Source organism: Rhinoderma darwinii, chromosome 1 (genome assembly GCF_050947455.1).
Source record: "Rhinoderma darwinii isolate aRhiDar2 chromosome 1, aRhiDar2.hap1, whole genome shotgun sequence".
NCBI classification, from domain to species: Eukaryota; Metazoa; Chordata; class Amphibia; order Anura; family Rhinodermatidae; genus Rhinoderma; species Rhinoderma darwinii.
Window position 1 is genome coordinate 179,823,489 of NC_134687.1, and position 18,602 is coordinate 179,842,090.

General features: G+C 42.4%; 1 protein-coding gene across 1 annotated transcript in view; it reads left to right on the plus strand.

The window, feature by feature from the left end:
- The window catches only part of EMCN (endomucin), a 139,504-nt gene that overhangs the window by 41,781 nt on the left and 79,121 nt on the right, over positions 1-18,602 (plus strand). Inside the window, exon 3 of the mRNA XM_075849765.1 lies at positions 5,184-5,246. Coding sequence (XP_075705880.1) covers positions 5,184-5,246 — 63 coding nt within the window. The remainder of the gene's footprint in view (positions 1-5,183; positions 5,247-18,602) is intronic.

The following is an 18,602-nucleotide window of genomic DNA, read 5'->3' on the forward strand; positions in this document are numbered from 1 at the left end:
CAGCAAAGTGATGTATACATTTAAAAAAACCACTAAAAACATTGCCTTCATTGTTCTATTGCCCCTAGCAACCACAATAATGTCCGGTGGATGGAAAAGCATGATACGTGGATGAGATACCAGAGGGGTGGGACCAAGTACAAATCTCATCCTAGGTTGCCCCTAAAAGGGATCACCCTATGATAAGCAGAGTGATCGCCCCGGCAAGGGTGGCCCCGCACTGGCACCTATCCCTAGAATACCCTGGTACACTATATCCTAAAATAGTCGCAACTGGGAATGCACAATTACACAACATCTGCGTGTGATTCTGTGGTCGGTGTGCTTCAATGAGGGTCATGTGCACCCTACATAGTATGGTTTCCTGTTGGAGGTGGAGCCTCGTAACGTTATGCGGCGATCAGAAACCAGTCTAAAATAAGCATTCTAACTAAGTTAGGTGTGGAATATTTTCAGATTTTATAAAGCACCACTACTAATCCCATATATTGCATATTCAAACGGCGCAGATCTTACTGCGCATGTTGTGCATCACCATGCAGTCGCAGTGTAACGTGTATAATACAACTGGAACGTAGGGATCCTCTAAGTGATGCCCCAGCTCAGCTGATTGGAATATCCTTACTTGGGATTGCTAAGTGTGCATCGATTTAAACCACAGGCTGAGAGATCTCTTACCTTAAAGGCTATGTACAGCTTTGCATGGCATTTTAAAATAAAAAATAAAAATTAATAAACAGGTCAGTCACTGTGTGTGGTGTAACTTTATAAATAGTTTTATTAAAAATCATTTTTACTTTTTTAGATACATCTGCTCTGTATTCTCTATACAGAGCAGCTGTATCGTTCGCGAAGACCTCAATCCGTCAGTCCCGCGTACCTGACGGGTTTAGTGTTAGTGGGTCCTGCATGTCTGACACGCACTATGCCCTACAAAGGTTTACATAGCCTTTAAGTATAGGAATCACGTGGATAACATCACAAGTCAGCTGATGGGGATATTCCTCAACAAGCAGTCATGGCACTCGTCAAGTTAGGCTGCACGCTAGTCGCTCTATACAGGGAGATGATTACTGACAGCCATAAAGAATAAGGCACACAACCGTAAGGTTTTTCACTGTCCGCAAATACGGATCCAACGACTACATTCATAGCCGCTTGCAATTGCTGAAGCACCCTCAGGCTTCTATAGGCGAGTCCGTGCCGCAATTGCTGAGAAGAATAGGACATGTTCTATATTTTGCGGATCATTTCTACGGCCCGGACAAACACATCTGTAAATATACGGAAAGGTGTCCGTGGCAAATAGAAATTAATGGGTCTGTAATTTTATCTGGAATTGCCTAAATGTGGCCAACATTTAATACATTACAAGGCATTCGCATCTAACTAGGTACAACCTTAAAAATAGTAAAAGATAATTGTCACGATGCGGGGTGTGGACCCACTGGGCCATACCGCATAGCGGGATGGCAGCTGGCCAAACAGGTAAGTATAGAGTTCAATTAGTTCAGCGAGGGTACCTGAGGCAATCGTAGGCAGTAGCGAGGCAGGCACGTCCAGGACCAGGCGGCGGGAAGTCTTCCGGTGAGGCGTAGCAGATCAAGCGTAGGCTGTAGCACAGCACGGCAAATAGCACAGCACGGCAATAGCACTAGGTAGCACGGAAACAGGACACGGGATACAGGAGCAAGGTACACTGGGAAACTGGAAGACAGTGGGAGACCATAAGCTCGACAAACAATGGGTAACGAACAACGCTCTGAGCAAGGAGACAGAGCCCCTTTTTATAGCCCAGGGCATCCTGGGCTAGATTGCAGAGTTCCTGCAGAAATGTGCGTACTGGCCCGCCGGAGACACTCTGAGTCCGGAAGTGTGTGCCGGCGCCTGACAGGAGGACGACGCTGAAACGAGGTAAGCTGTCCATGGCCACGGCCGTCGAGGTTAATGACCGAACGACGGACCGTGGCCATAGACGTTACAATAATAATCACACCCTCATGATAAGTGTACACAAAAATTGATAGTCACACCATAAAAAGAGCGCTAAACAGCATCTGTGAATTGCTGTATTTATAGAACGTTGCAATAAATATAGGAATTTGTAAACACCCGTATGCCGAATTTCACTGCGGTGCATAGTGGTGCCCAGAATAAGCAAATAGAACTACACCGTGAACTTTAATTAGAAGAATTATACATTAGAACACTGAATGTGTCATTAGGCACGATACGTATGACAGGTAGTGCAGTGTCACCTACTGATACACCAAGCAAATCTATTAATTAAAGAAGACCTCCAGTGGAAACACGACTTTCCATATCTGCATTCGCCACCTGACTGTATACCACACTCTACGCTTCTTTTATATATGTACTTACTTTATGAACTGCTGCCATGTCTGTGCTGTAAAAAAGCCTCTATCTTGATTCTTAGATTTCCCCAGCTTTCTCTTCCTCTCTGCTTTGCTATCAATCTGATGATGCTTCAGCACTGCATTACATGACCAGCTAAAGACCATATAATTTCTGCATGCTGAGGTACACTGTGATTATCATTCTATCTATATTCTCCTAAATAAGCTGAGAAACCATAAGTATACAGACAGGGAGGCTGCACTATCTTCTTATTCATTATACCTGTGTAACAGGAAGCTGTCTAAGGGTATGATCACACGGCCTATTTTCGGCCGTTTTTCGGGCCGTAACCGCCTGAAAAACATCCGAAAAATCGGAAGCAGAACGCCTCCAAACATCTGCCCATTGATTTCAATGGGAAAAACGGCGGTCTGTTGCGACGTGCCATTTTTTTACGCGGCTGTTTTTCAAAACGGCCGCGCAAAAAAAAAACGGCCACAAAAAGAAGTGCAGGTCACTTCTTGGGACGTTTTTGGAACTGTTTTCATAGACTCTATTGAAAACAGCTCCAAAAACGGCCGTAAAAAACGCAGCGAAAAACTCGAGTGGCTTAAAAAACTTCTGAAAATCAGGAGCTGTTTTCCCTTGAAAACAGCTCCGTATTTTCAGACGTTTTTTGCCAATTGTGTGAACATACCCTAAGTATCAGTGGTAGCTGTTTCTGTCCCCCCCTGTGGAAGACTAGTGTGATACAGGAACTGCTGAAGCCCGTGATGGGCTCAAGTAGAAAAAGCGTGTCACCGACCCTGATAAGCAACCATCCCAGGCTGATATGGAGAGATAGAAGCAGCAAGAAAAATAACAGATGAGAGACTCACACATGGAATACCATAATGGTACACATGGGAAATTTTCGTTTTGGCCGGAGTGTCCCTTTAACAGGGAATAGTAGAGAGATATTCACAGCACACTCTTCAGAGATTTGCCAAAGGTGATTTTTATTGTATTATTTAATACAAAATATGAGACAATTGCATGCAGGTTTTCAACAAGATAAACAACATTTATCTTGTTAAAAACCTGCATGCAATTTTTTCATATTTTGTATTGAATAATACAATAAAAATAACCTTCTGCTATTTTCTGAAGAGTGTGCTGTGAATATCTCTCTACTGTTAAAGTGGGCTACCCCTCCCTTTTTTACAAGGCACCTCGCTTCATATTTTAGAGTGCATGTCATCTTCTATATAAAAAAAATTTAAAGGTCATTTCTATATACCTTTAACTGGGTAAATGGCAAAATATACGTTACAAAAAAACAATGAAATTACATAATTTCATTAAGGTCATGAGGGTTAAAGGACCTTAAACTATAGATCCATTGCAGTTTCTTTTGAAAGATTGTCTTGTCCCAATCACCGGAATGGGATGAGGGACGGATCACTTATAATGCAGAGAAACACAGGATCCTTGGATCACTGCCGTGGACCGTTTAGCGATAGGTTTCATTGCGGGGCCGTCCTTGTTGGAGCAATCACTCTGCTTATCTTAGGTTGATCTGTTTAGGCTGACTTTATATTGAGCTCAGTGATAAGAGTTCTTAAAGAGGCTCTGTCACCAGATTTTGCAACCCCTATCTGCTATTGCAGCAGATAGGCGCTGCAATGTAGATTACAGTAAAGTTTTTATTTTTTAAAAACGAGCATTTTTGGCCAAGTTATGACCATTTTTGTAGTTATGCAAATGAGGCTTGCAAAAGTCCAAGTGGGTGTGTTTAAAAGTAAAAGTCCAAGTGGGCGTGTATTAGGTGCGTACATCGGGGCGTTTTTAATACTTTTACTAGCTGGGCGCTCTGATGAGAAGTATCATCCACTTCTCTTCAGAACGCCCAGCTTCTGGCAGTGCACAGACACAGCGTGTTCTCGAGAGATCACGCTGTGACGTCACTCACAGGTCCTGCATCGTGTCAGACGAGCGAGGACCCCGGCACCAGAGGCTACAGTTGATTCTGCAGCAGCATCAGCGTTTGCAGGTAAGTAGCTACATCGACTTACCTGCTAACGCCGATGCTGCTGCAGAATCAACTGAAGCCTCTGGTGCCGGTGTCGGTGTTCCTGTGTTTTTAAAAAATAAAAACGTTACTGTAATCTACATTGCAGCGCCTATCTGCTGCAATAGCAGATAGGGGTTGCAAAATCTGGTGACAGAGCCTCTTTAATGTTCAGTGCCTTTGTGATCAGGAGTTAGCTGAGGGGAACATTAATATAAATGCATATTAAAATGATGCATGGCAGGTCGACTATTGAAGTCAATTGACAATTTCTTGATTTTATTGAACAGTGGCTGTTTTTCAGTGACACTCCTCTAAACATGGCTCACAGCCTAAAGGTTTTTTCCTAATTTAAACCAGATAGTGAAACATATTCTTTTTTTTCTAATCTGCTTTTATTTTCTTATTTTAAATTTTTTAAGTTCTATTTTTTTGTACAAGATTATGGGGCAGCATTTAGAGATATACTTTACAGCAGTGACATAGACCATACGAACCTATGAACTGGAGGGGACCTACTGACTTCTAAGGGAGAGTTTTCTAGGCATGCTCTGTGACCTGTGCAGAGGTCATTGTGCAGGAAGGGATGGTGGTTCCTGTGTTATCTATATATAGGTGTAACCTTTATTGTAATCCTACTCTGGGATGATAATAAGATGACTGCTGAGAAGTGATCTCTACAGAACAGGAAGTGTCAGTCTATTATAAATGGTGGATCCTGTGTTATTACATTTTACTCTTCACACATTTCATTTAACTTCTTTCTCTGTCACAGGTGTCTTAAATACAAGTACTGTTGTTCCTACTACTATGCTCCCTAGTATTTCTACAAAGACAGGTAAGCAAACTGTTTTGACTTTGTATTTAATGTTGTAATTCTGTAGCACTTTATTCTGTATCACTTTAAATAGTAGTAACATACCTAATGGTAACTAGCATGGAGCATGTGCAAACACAAGGAATTCTACTAATTCATAGTTTGTGGATGCGAAGTTAAGACAGGAAATATTACAGGCAGAAACCTGTATATCATGGGTAATTATCAAAAAGGTTTACAATTAGAAACATTACTTGGTAACTGTTTATCTGTATCCTCTCATTTGCAAAAATGACAAATTTGCCTAGTTGTGCCGTGATACATGGCCTTTCCGTATATTAGTGGATTCCTTTTTTGCTATACAGGAGTCTGGAAAATCTTGGTGAGAACAGGGGCAATATTCAGAGCGCCTATAAAGAGAAGAGGAGGAACATGTAGTGTCAGAATGCAAACTGTTCTTATCCAGTTGTTGTCGGCAGACCCCCTATTCTGTTTGCAGTCAAACAAAATGCTTTCTGCTTTACTGTCACGAAGTACAGTAAAAAATATTGTAGTACCGTGTTATCCACAAACAATATGCAATGTTAAATACTTTTATGTCACAAAAGACAAAAGTATAGTAGGTATGATACCTTTATTGGCTAACCATAAAAGTTCTATATGCAGCTTTCAGAGCACACAGGCCCCTTCTTCAGGTAGTTTACAAATGAATGACTTAGAAAAAAGCAGAACATTTAGATGTTACACAAAGACAATTAGTACTTGAGGTGATACATCATTAAGAAAAGCCGGGGCAATAAACCGGAGGTTATAGGGGTGATGACTTAGGAGATAAGGCATCTGGAGTCAGTCTGATGGGGGATGTGACGTGTGTCCATGTAGTGGCTCATAAATCCAGGTGTTAGATTGAGGCCTTTTGTCAATTACTGGAATTTTATCATCAGCTTGAATTCCCAAATTTGTTTGTTTCTCTGTTGTTCTTAAAATGATCCTTCAGTATTAGGACCTTTAAATCGGCCAGTCTGTGGCCTGGTCCAGAGAAGTGTTTTCCCATGGGTGTATCCACCTCCTGTTTTATTGTATGTCTGTGAAGATTCATCCTGGTTTGTAGTTTTTGTTTTGTTTCACCAATGTAGATTCCTGTATTGATGCACCTTGTACACAGGATCATGTACACTACATTGGAGGATGTACAGGAGAACGTGCCAGTGATTTTATAGTCCTGTTGCGTCTTTGGTATGTGGATGGTGTTTGATGACAGGATGTTGGTACAGGTTTTGCATTTTCTACTGTTGCAAGGAAAAGTGCCAGTCTCTGATGGTGATGAGAGGGCACTTTTGACCATTAATTTGTAAACTTGCCTGAAGAAGGAGCTTGTCTGCTCTGAAAGCTTGCATACATATTTTTTATGGTTAGCCAATAAAGGTATCATGCCTATTATACTTTTGTCGTTTTTGGCACAAAAGTATTTAACATTGCTTTACTGTCAAAAAGTTCTGAGCAGCTTATCGGACTGGAAGCTCTCTGCACTTTAAATGAGATTGATTATTCACTGCACCTCAAATGAGAGACCAGGTAACTCACATGGTCTCCCACCAAAATATATCACTAATCTATACTTCAACCACTCACACCTGGTACCTACCAAACTACCTCCTCTGCCCACTGATCACCAAGTAACCTACCTATTCCACCTTCTGCACTGAATGTATCTTCCAATCACTCCTTTACCATCGGACACTAAGTATCTACCTAATGCTTCATGCCTACCTACTGGAAATCAGGTACCTACAGTACCTAATGCTTCCTCCCTACCTACTGTACATCAGGTATCTACCTAATGCTTCTACCCTACCTACTGGACATACGGTACCTACCTAATGCTTCCACCCTATCTACTGGACATCCGTTACCTACCTAATGCTTCCACCCTATCTACTGGACATCAGATACCTACCTATTGCTTCTACCCTACCCACTAGACATCATGTACCTGCAATACCGTACCTGCAATACCTAATGCTTCCACCCTACCTACTGGACAGCCAGTACCTACCTAGGTACTTACCTAGGGCTTCCACCCTACCTACTGTGCATCAGGTACTAACCTAATGCTTCCACCCTACGTACTGGAAATCAGGTACCTACAGTACCTAATGCTTCCATCCTACCTAATGGACAACAGGTATCTGTCTAATGCTTCCACCCTATCTACTTGACATCATCTACCTACCTAATGCATTCAATGCCACCATATGTAATAGACATCAGGTACTTACCTAATGCTTCTACCCTACCTATTGGACATCAATTACTGTTCAATTCTATTAAATTAACTTTATTTAATCATGTAATTTTATCATTTCATTTTACATTTTTTTTGCTCAGCTTTCATTTCATTATATCAACAATTCTTGTGACCAAGAATCCCTCCCTCAATTAAAACAAAGTCTTTAAAGAACCTCAGAAACTTTCCGCTCCCATATGTGTTAGATTCCACTTGTATAAAGGCAGAAATATAAAGTTAATAAATGGAGTAATAAGCCCATGACCTTTATTGTCCTTGGGTATAGACCATTCTCAGTTGATCCCTGGTGACAACGCATATGAAATCTGTAGAAGTGTTCCCATGTTATCACTATTGAATGAAAAGATGGAAATAAAATGTATAACAACAAGTGGATTAATACAATATTAAAAATTTATCAAAAGCACATAACTAAAGATAACTTGTTTCTCCAGATGATTTTTTTTTTTTTAGTTTAGTTGAAATGTTTTACAAATTATCTTGTGATATGTAAGATGTTGAAATCAGCCCATTACTGATTTCCAGAAGTAAAGAGCTCTATGGACAGCACAGACCCTTTTAGCACTGCTCAGAAATTACAGACTAGAATGTTATATGAGATTTGCGTAGAATGTTGTGTTAAATTTTCAGGAACACAAATCTCTGAGCAGTGCTAAAGGGCTTTAATTGCTCAATGGAGCGTTTTCTTTTTGGATATCAGAAGTGGTCTATGATTTATGACCTCACTCATTTGAGCCTCTGATTTGATCCTATGACATATGACAAGATAATTTTTAATGGATTCCTCTAAAAAATATAATTTTGCCTTCCTAAATTGCTTCCGGCCATTCTCAAGCTCACATTAAAGTATCCAGTTTGAGGGTATGTTCACACGGCTTATTTTCAGGCGTTTTTCCGGGCCATAAACACTCCGAAAAACTGCTAAAAAGATGGGGGCTGAACGCCTCCAAACATCTGCCTATTAACTTCAATGGGAAAAACGGCGTTCCATTCCCATGGGTCCTTTTTTACGCGTCCGTTTTTAAAAACGGCACGTAAAAAAATGCCCCGTAAAAAAGAAGTGCATGTCACTTCTTGAGCCATTTTTCATTGTCTGAATGGAAAAACAGCTCCAAAAACGTCCGAAAAAAAACGCATCGAAAGACGCTCGATGCATAAAAAACGGCTGATAATCAGAGGCTGTTTTCCCTTGAAAACAGCTCCGTATTTTACAGCCGTTTTTAGTTTGCCATGTGAACATACCCTGAGGCTCCAAAAAATCTGAATAGTAATGTAAAATATAAATAAGCTAATCCTCAAAAATAAATATGTGACATTACCAATAATATTATATCAGATTCTTGGATTTAAGTAATTTCCCTCAGGTAGCAATTTTATTTTCCAATTATACAAATTAGTAATAAAAAAAACAGCGCAATTTGATTGTGCTGAACAAAGTGTATTCAGTGCCAACAAAGGGAGACACAACTGTCTAGTTCTAAATACTCCTATTAGAGCAGAGACACAACAACATCACATACAGATTACCATGGTAACCAAAGATTCAGGTGGAATCTTGTATACGGAATGTAATGGCTTCATTAAAAGAAGTCATTCTAAGTGAACAGCAGATGAGTGAATGGAATGTTAACATGGGCATACAATACAAAGACTATTTCCCTAATATAAACCGTTCTTGACTGTGTGCAGAGCTGTAGAAAGTATTGCATAATGACCAGCCCTGATGACAGATCATTTAATGTAAACAGGGGACCACCAAGGCATCAGACGTCTTCTAATCTCTAGCTACCACACAAGGCTAAAAAATAGTCATCAGATCCCGTTGCATAATAGCCAACACATTTACATACATTGATGTCCACGGGATGGGATCTAATTTGTATTTTACATTGCAGGCACAACCATTAGTCAACTCCTGCTTTCATAGATTATTTTACTGTTGAACAGATAAAAGGCTATCAGTGAATCCACTATATTTGGTAGCACTACTGAATGTACTAGTATCAGACACACCTACATGGACATCGAGGGTTACTAGGGGCTGGACAAGCTATCTAGGTACCTATGCAGGGGATTCAGAAGGCACCCTACCTCTCACCCACCACCTGTAACCTTCAACGCCAATCCCTAGAGTTCTTACTTATAGTTCATACTCTACATTCACCCCATCGCCTCCATAGATGTGCAGTACTTAATGCAAGCCTGGCTGGAGACACTACCACCCTACCACATAGGGTAACCCCCAAGCAAAGACTGTGCTGAAATGCAGGACAGTTGTTGTGCCGTCCTGGTTTTGTCATCCATATGGGTATGTACTAAGGTATTTTTTTACTACGTGCATTTAGGGGTAAATTCCATAAGGCATTTGTCCTATACATATTCCTCCATTAGACTATATGTACAAAGTTTCTTGTCTATTTACACTTGCTCATCACTATAGAGAGGTATGCATTATTGTATATGGCTGCACCCGTATATGTTTGAGTTCATTGTTCATCATTGTGAATGGTATACTCTCCTAATTGTGGTCACCAATAGAGCTTGTGGGTTTCATTACAGTGATGTCACCTTATCCATTGTGTGACTCTTTGTATCTCTTTTATGTATACAACAATAAAATCTTTTTTATATTTTTCATTAATGATGGTGCTTAGTCTCAAAGTTTTGTAGGTATATATATATATATATATATATATATATCATATTTGTAGTAGGATCCATGGCTCTTGATACTCTCCTGGCTCCATCTTTCCCCTATCTTAGGGTTTATTTTTCCTTATACTCCAGCTACCCCGCATCCTGCCCCTGAGGGGTACGGTAAACATCCACCGATTTTAGTATTTTCAATTTCTCTGTAATCCATAAACTGCTAGATCTGTCAGGAACCGACTTCTGGGACTCCCACCGTTAGTCAGAACGTCTATGGCACTAATGCTGTGTTTGGTTGTTTCCGTCACGGCCATACACATTACATTTAGTGGCAGCATGCATGCTCGACCGCTGCTCCATTTAAACTCATCCTGGCAGCGGACTTGCGACTGGAGCGAACGGTGGACACGGTTGCAATTGGTGGGGGGTCGCAGTGGTCGACCCCCACTGATCTAGCAGTTATCACCTATCTAGTGGACCGTACCCAGAGAGTTATGGTCAATTATTCCTACTCTGAATGGTCCCCTGTTATAGGTGGTGTACCCCAAGGTTCCGTGCTGGGACCACCATTATTCAACTTATTTGTTAATGATACAGGGGATGGGATTAATAGCACTATTTCTATTTTTGCAGATGACACCAAGCTATGTAGTATTGTTCAGTCTATAGAAGATGTTTATAAATTACAAGCTAAGGAGGTTCTCTTCTGCTTGTGTCCGCCTTCCGTTTCATGCGGTCGACCGCTAGCAGGATGGAGGATCGAGTCTGCTGCCAGATCTGCAGAAAGTCCCTAAAAGCCTTGTCAGCAGCTGGTAACTCGGACGTATCAAGCACCGGGAGAGGAATTTGTGTGTGTTAGCCGTAGACAATGAAGAACGGTGTCTTTTGTGTGGACTCGCTGGTGTGATTGTTGTATAAGAATTCAGCCCACGGAAGCACCCAGTCATCATGCTGCTTGGAGATGAAGTGACATCAGTAGTTCACCAAGATCTGATTGAGCCTCTCGACCTGACCATTGGACTGAAGATGGTAGGTTGAGTAAAAGTCCAACTTTACACCTAGGAGTCCGCAGAGGGCTCTCCAGAACTTCGAAGTGAACTGAACCCCCCCGATCAGACAAAATGTGCTGCGGCAAGCCGTGCAGGCGGAAGATGTGTTGGATGAACAGCTTGGCCAGTAGAGGAGCAGAAGGAGGACCGGTCAGAGGAACAAAGTGGGCCATTTTCGAAAATCGATCCACCACCACCCAGACAGTACTGCATCCAGCAGAGAGAGGCAGGTCAGTAATAAAGTCCATAGCTATATGCTGCCAGGGAGCATTGGGCACAGGCAATGGCTGGAGCAGGCCAGCAGGTCTGGAGTGAACGACCATGTTAACTGCACACACTGAGCAGGACGAAACAAAGTCCAAAATGTCCTTGGGCAGTGTAGGCCACCAGAAATGACAGGCAATCAGATCTCGGGTCTTATGGGTCCCCGCGTGACCTGCCAGTCTAGAGGAGTGTCCCCAGTGGAGTATTCTCCCTCGGTCAGCCTGGCGCACAAAAGTCCTCCCTGGAGGAATGTCCCCAACTTGCAGGGGATTGACAGAGACAATGCAAGACAGATCAATAATGTTCTGTGGCATCTCCATGGTGTCCTTTGTCTCGAAAGACCAGGACAAGGCATCGGCCCTCACATTCTTGTCGGCCAGGCGATAATGGAGCTCAGACTGGAACCTGGTAAAGAACAGCAACCACTTGGCCTGACGAGGATTCAGCCATTGGGCCATCTGGAGATAGGTGAGGTTCTTGTGGTCCGTAAAAATCAGGATGGGATGAGCTGCGCCCTCTAGTAGATGTCTCCACTCCTCCAGGGCCAACTTGATGGCCAGTAACTCCCGATCCACAATCGAGTAGTTGCTTTCTGTGGAAGAGAAAAGCTTAGAGAAATATCCACATACCATAGACTTGCACTTGTCACGTCTCTGGAACAGGAGTGCACCAGCACCGACAGAGGATGCGTCCACATCAAGCTAGAACTGTAGAGAAATGTCGGGATGATGGAGGATAGAAGCTGACGTGAAGGCACTCTTCAGGCTATTGAATGCAGACTCTGCATCAGGAGTCCACACCTTGGCGTTCATGCCCTTCTTAGTGAGGTCAGAGATATGAGATGTCAGTGGGGAGAAGTTTGGATAAACTGTCTGTAAAAATTAGCGAATCCCAGAAAGCGCTGTATGGCCCTCAAGCTTGGAGGGCGTGGCTATTCCAGAATGGACTTTACCTTTTCAGAATACATCTTGAGACCTCTATTCGAGACAATGTAGCCGAGGAAGGGCAGAGCATCCTTTTCAAACACGCACTTCTTCAATTTAGCGTACAGACGATTCTCTCTTAACCGCAGCAAAACTTGAAGAAAATGTCTCTGATGAGTCACAAGATCTGGAGAAAACATCAAGATGTCATCAAGATAGACCACAACACAAACATAGAGGAGGTCGCGGAAAATGTCATTAACGAACTCCTGGAAGACCGCGGGAGCATTACACAGGCCGAAGGGCATTACTAGATACTCATAGTTTCCATCACAGGTGTTAAATGCAGTCTTCCATTCGTCACCCCGGCGAATCCGGATTAGGTTGTAAGCCCCACGCAGGTCTAGTTTTGAAAAAATCTTGGCACCACGTATACGATCAAATAATTCAGAGATCAGCATCAACGGATATTTATTCTTCACTGTGATTTGTTTGAAACCCCGGTAGTCAATACAAGGACGCAGGGAGCCATTATTTTTTTTGACGAAGAAGAACCCGGCTCCTGCCGGGGAGGAAGACTTCCATATGAAGCCCCTCTCCAAGTTCTCCTTAACATAGGCGGACATGGACAGAGTCTCTGGCAAGGAGAGAGGATATATCCTACCACGGGGAAGGGATGCACCAGGGATCAGCTCGATAGGACAGTCATACTCCCAGTGTGGAGGCAATGTCTCCGCCTCCCTTTTGCTGAAGACGTCCAAAAATGCAGCATAATGACCAGGCAATCCTGCCAATGACCGAGGCAGAGGAGGCTGGACCGAACGAATATGCACCAGGCATCGGCTGTGACACTCGGGGCCCCACTGGAGAACCTTTACAGAGTTCCAGTCCAGGACTAGGGCATGTAGTCGGAGCCAAGGCAGGTATCCCAAGCCATGAATAAGGACGGAGACACCGTCCGAAACGCGTAGGCTACCTACCATTATATCTTTGTCCATTGCGAGATAATTTATATGCTGCTGAACACTCCATATTTTTTAAAAAAAGAATATTAAAACTTGGAAAAAGTTTCCTTTTTATCTTTACCTACGCTGGATCCAACCATCCTGTCTTCCAGGTCCAGCTGCACAGGGTTAACGGCTCTGGATAGGACATATATAAAGATAGAAGTTCCGAGTGGAGAGCCCCTACTTGGAGCCTCAGCAGCTTGGTCACAGCTATAACTGGGTCTAGCAGAGGTAGTCTATTTACCGATACAACCATCAACGGTCTCTCCAGAGGGGTAGTGGGTAATTGAAGAAGGTCCACCAGGTCTCTACAAATGAAATTAGCAGCGGATCCAGAGTCCAGATATGCAGAGACATGATGTGTTTTCTCATCGGACACTATGGTCACGGGTATGGACAACTTAGATGGGAGTCCTTCTTTGCCCAAGGTTGTCTTTCCTACCAACCCTAGACTTTGGGGCTTTTGGGGACACAGACGCACAAGATGGCCTCCGAGGCCGCAATAAAGACAGAGTCCCGAAGTGCGTCTTCGTTGTCTCTCCTGGGTAGATAGCTTACATTGGTCCATCCTCACAGACTCCTTAGGAGGATCGGCATCTGAGGACAGCAGGGGTTTGTGCAAGGTAGGGACCAGACTAGGAAGACCTCCCTCCCGACGAACCTCTTGGAGCCGTTCTTGGAGCCTTCTATTAATCCGGGCAGCCAGAAGGATGAGGTCATCCAAGGTAGACGGCACGTCTCGAGCGGCAAGTTTGTTTTTAATTTTAGGAGACAGTCCATGCCAGAATGTAGCTACCAGGGCCTCATTGTTCCACATCAGTTCTCCTGCCAGGGTGCGGAAGTGGATGGCGTACTCGCCCAGAGAGATGTCTCCTTGGCGTAGGTTCAGCAAGGAAGCCGCTGCAGAGGAGACTCGTCCAAGCTCCTCAAACACTGTGAAATGTCCGGAGGAACCCCTGGAAGTCACGGGTCTCTGGTCCTTGTCTCTCCCAGATAGAGTTCGCCCATGCAAGGGCCTTGCCAGTAAGAAGAGAGATGATGAAAGCGACCTTTGCGCCCTCAGACGAAAATGCCCTTGAATACAGGCTGAAGTGGAGCTGGCACTGGTTCAAAAATCCATGACAGGTACTTGCATCTCCATCATAGCGGTCAGGAAGTTGCAAAGAAAAACGAGGATCAACACTGCCAGGAGGTGTAGTCTGAGGAACAGTACCCTACGGCACCCGGCCGAGGTGAGTGGAAGTGAGCGCTGGCGTCTCCTGAGGAGGAGACTGGGGCCAGCGCTCGCAGACCCATGACTGCGGCCGTCAGGGGGAGAGTAAACCTCACGGACCGCAGCCACAGACATGACAGCGACAAGCCTTCTTTAGTGTGAGAACTGTGAATCTATGGAATAGTCAACCACAGGAGCTGGTCACAGCAGGGACAGCAGATGGCTTTAAAAAAGGCTTAGATCATTTCCTAGAGCATAAAAATATCAGCTCCTATGTCAACGTATAAAATTCTTGTTTGAATGTTGATCCAGTCTGTTCGACACTGGGAGTCAGCAGGGAGATTTTTTTCATATCCCTTCACTTTCTTCCATCCCTTAGTTAAACTGGACATAAGTCTTTTTTGAACTGTACTAAGTATGTAGCTATGTAATGTCATATGAATAATAAACAATACATTGGACACAAGCAGCGTTGCTTAACCCCTTAATGACCAGACCTGAAAAGGCCCTTATGACCAGCTACATGTTTCTGCCTAATAGCAGCATAGATATTTTTTTATTTTTTCATTGATGTGATTGTATGAGGGCTTGTTTTATGGGGGGGGGGTTGGTGATTGTATTTTATTTCTGCGCGGTTTGGGGGTAAAAAATTTCACTGTGTAAGTTATATAATTTATTTTTACGGCGTTAATATAGGAAAAAGCAATTCTCTGCATTGTTTTGTTTTTTTTGCTTTATTTTTTGTCCCATTCACGTTTCACGCTAAAAAACCTGTCAAATGAATTGTTCAGGTTATTACGATATATATGTAGATACCTAGTATGTGTAGGTTTTTAGTTTTTATGTAGTGTATGGGCAATAAAATATGTTTTATGCAAAAAAAAAAAGACTTTTTGGGGAAATTTTTTATTTATTTGTTAATTTTTTTTAAAATCCCATTAAGAGAACATTATTTAGAACTTTATTTTTTACGTTAAATGTATAAGACTTCGTTCACAACTGCGTTCCGACGATCTGTCGGAGCTTTCCCTCGGAACGAAGCCCTGACTGACACAAACGGAAACCATAGGTTTCGGTTTCCATCACCATTGATTTCAATGGTGACGGATTCGGTGCTAATGGTTTCCGTTTGTCTCCGCTGTGCAAGGGTTCCGTCGTCTTGACGGAATGAATACCGTAGTTAATTCATTTAGTCAAAACAGCGGAACTCTTGCACAACGGAGACAAACGGAAACCATTGTCACCGGATCCATCACCATTGAAATCAATGGTGATGGAAACAGAAACCTATGGTTTCCGTTTGCATCAGTCAGGGCTCCGTTCCGACGGAAAGCTCAGATGGAACGTCTGAACGGAGCCCTGACGCAGATGTGAACGAAGCCTTAGCATACTCTTGTATGTCACTATGACGCAGGCTGCAGTTAGGGTAGCATATAGTGTGCCCTCACAGCAGGCATACTGAACAGACAGCTCTGGGGTCCTTCCTACGACCTCAGATCTGACTGCAGAGGGATCCCCCAGTCTTTGCTCGTGTCACAAAGGACGGTGAGTGGTCGTTAAGGAGTTAAACATCAACCTGCTCACAAAACACTAGGTAATCCTAAATCTCTGCTAAAATGTGCTCAGAAATAGTATTCCCAAAAATATTATATGTGAGTTGTCAATTTTGAGTTAGCTTCTTAGGAACTGATAACTAACTTAACTTGTCAACTAATTTAAAAGTGACAAGAAATATAACAGCAGGTCTTGTAACTTTTGTAAAAATGTCCACCTCAACATCAAAGAAAGGATCTTATTTTTTGGCAGCATCACTATCACAACAGCATAGCTTGAAGAGCTGAACGCTGCAAACTATTGGTAAAAAGAACATGGCAGTTGGAAGATCACGTTCAAGCGATTGTTGGGGTCTCAGCACCTGGTTCCTTATTGATGCAATTTTCTGACACGGTTTACAAGGGTTCACATACAGTTTACATTTTAAGTGGAAATCACCTTTAAATACATTTTAAAAACATTCCTACACATACGAGGGTGACTCAAAAATTATCCGCACTCCTGTTATTTTAAAACTTCTTTTGGCCGCACTGTTTTATCAGCGATTTCCGTATGAGGTCACTATCTCCCCAGTCACTGCTGTGCAGGTTTGAACGTGTTACATCTTGTGATTTGCACGAAAGAAGAGCAGCGTGCGGTGATTTTTTTTTGTGGTCTGAGGGTGTGTATGGAGCCGATATTTATCGAAGACTTTCTGTACAGTATGGAGAAAGTGTTTTGTCGTAAAGACGTGTGTATGAATGAATCGATAAATTCAAGGAAGGCCGCACTAGTGTCAGCCATGAAGAAGGAGCCGGACGCCCGTCCACGTCCACAACTATGATAATGTTGAGCCTGCACGTGAACTGATTCTAATAGGTAGACTATCACCTGTTTGGTCCTCTGGAAGAAGTCCTACGAGGTCAAAGATTCACGTCTGATGAAGAGGTTTAGATAGTGGTGCATTAGTAGCCTCGCAGCTCAGCCTAAAACATTTTTATAGTGGGTATACGAAAACTTGTTGACAGATGGATAAAATGTATTGAAAAGCAGGGAGATTATGTCGAAAAATTATATATTTGTCTTTTCTGAAAGTTGATTAAAATAATTTCTACAGCCAGAGAGCGGATAATATTTGACTCACCCTCGTATATTATATAATATTTTTAATCCAGGCAGTTGAATGTTAACTACTTCTCTCCGACACCTGAGTCTACAACTTGTAAATATGTAACACTACACAAACAGAACAGCGTGAACAACATAACCTAAGCTCTAGAGAACAATACTCTTTTGGTTAGTGGATGGCTTTATTTGCATGTGTTGATAAAATGTAAAGAATAAAGTGTACAGCTTGTAGAAGATACACTAATAAATTATGTATATTATACAGTGCCTGCTGCGTTTTATCATTGTCCTCGAATAACCTTAAATTTATTATATTCAATAATCAGCCTGAATTATTCATTAGAGAATTGTACTGGTTAATACACTTGCCGACTTTGCTTAGTTGTATAACTTCTTTGTTATAATGTTGTAACGATTATATCTTCTTTTTTAACTGTTATAATAATTTACAAATCATTAATTTACATAAATTGTAGATGACCAGGCAGAGGTCTATGGTTATTAAATTTTGCTGTACATAATGACCCATTAGAAATGACTTCTGCTGCATTTTATTTAGGTTATTATGATGATTTATATTACAATAGCATGCATTGTTGTGGTATGACTATGAATTCCTGTACAATATCCCAATGTCCATCTGTGAGCTAATAATATCAAAAAACAATATATAAAGTGGTTACACAAATTATCCTAAACAATGCAAAAGTGCTGTTCCAGTATTCCATTATCCCAGCCCTCAGTGCCAGTAAAAGGGCTGTTACCATTGTAAATATACTCAACATAAAGATAAAGCAGAGATGTAATCAGGGGCGTAGCTAAAGGCTCATGGGCCCTGATGCAAAAGTTCTTATTGGGCCCCCCCCTGCAAGCTTCTCATGGCCGACGGTCCGCAGTTTCATCGCTGGGTCTCCTAAGGGGCGTCACTAAGGACTTAAAATGTCAGGGGGAATAGCCCCAATACATATGTGTCCGCCCAAAAAAAACTTTTTGTGTGTGTGTATAGGAGACAGCATAGCATATCCATAGCACTATGACCCTATAAATTATGGATAGGATTAGATACATTGGCTCAGCAGACAGTATCACACCTGATAGGATTAGATACAGTGGCCCAGCAGACAGTATCACACATGGTAGGCTTAAATACAGGGCCCATCAGACAGGATCACACATGGGCCATGTATCTAAGCCTACCATGTGATTGGTTTAGATACAGGGCCCAGCAGACAGCATCACACAATCTGTGATCCTGTCTCATGGGCCCTCTAAGCCTGCTACATCGTAGGCTTAAAGGGGTTGT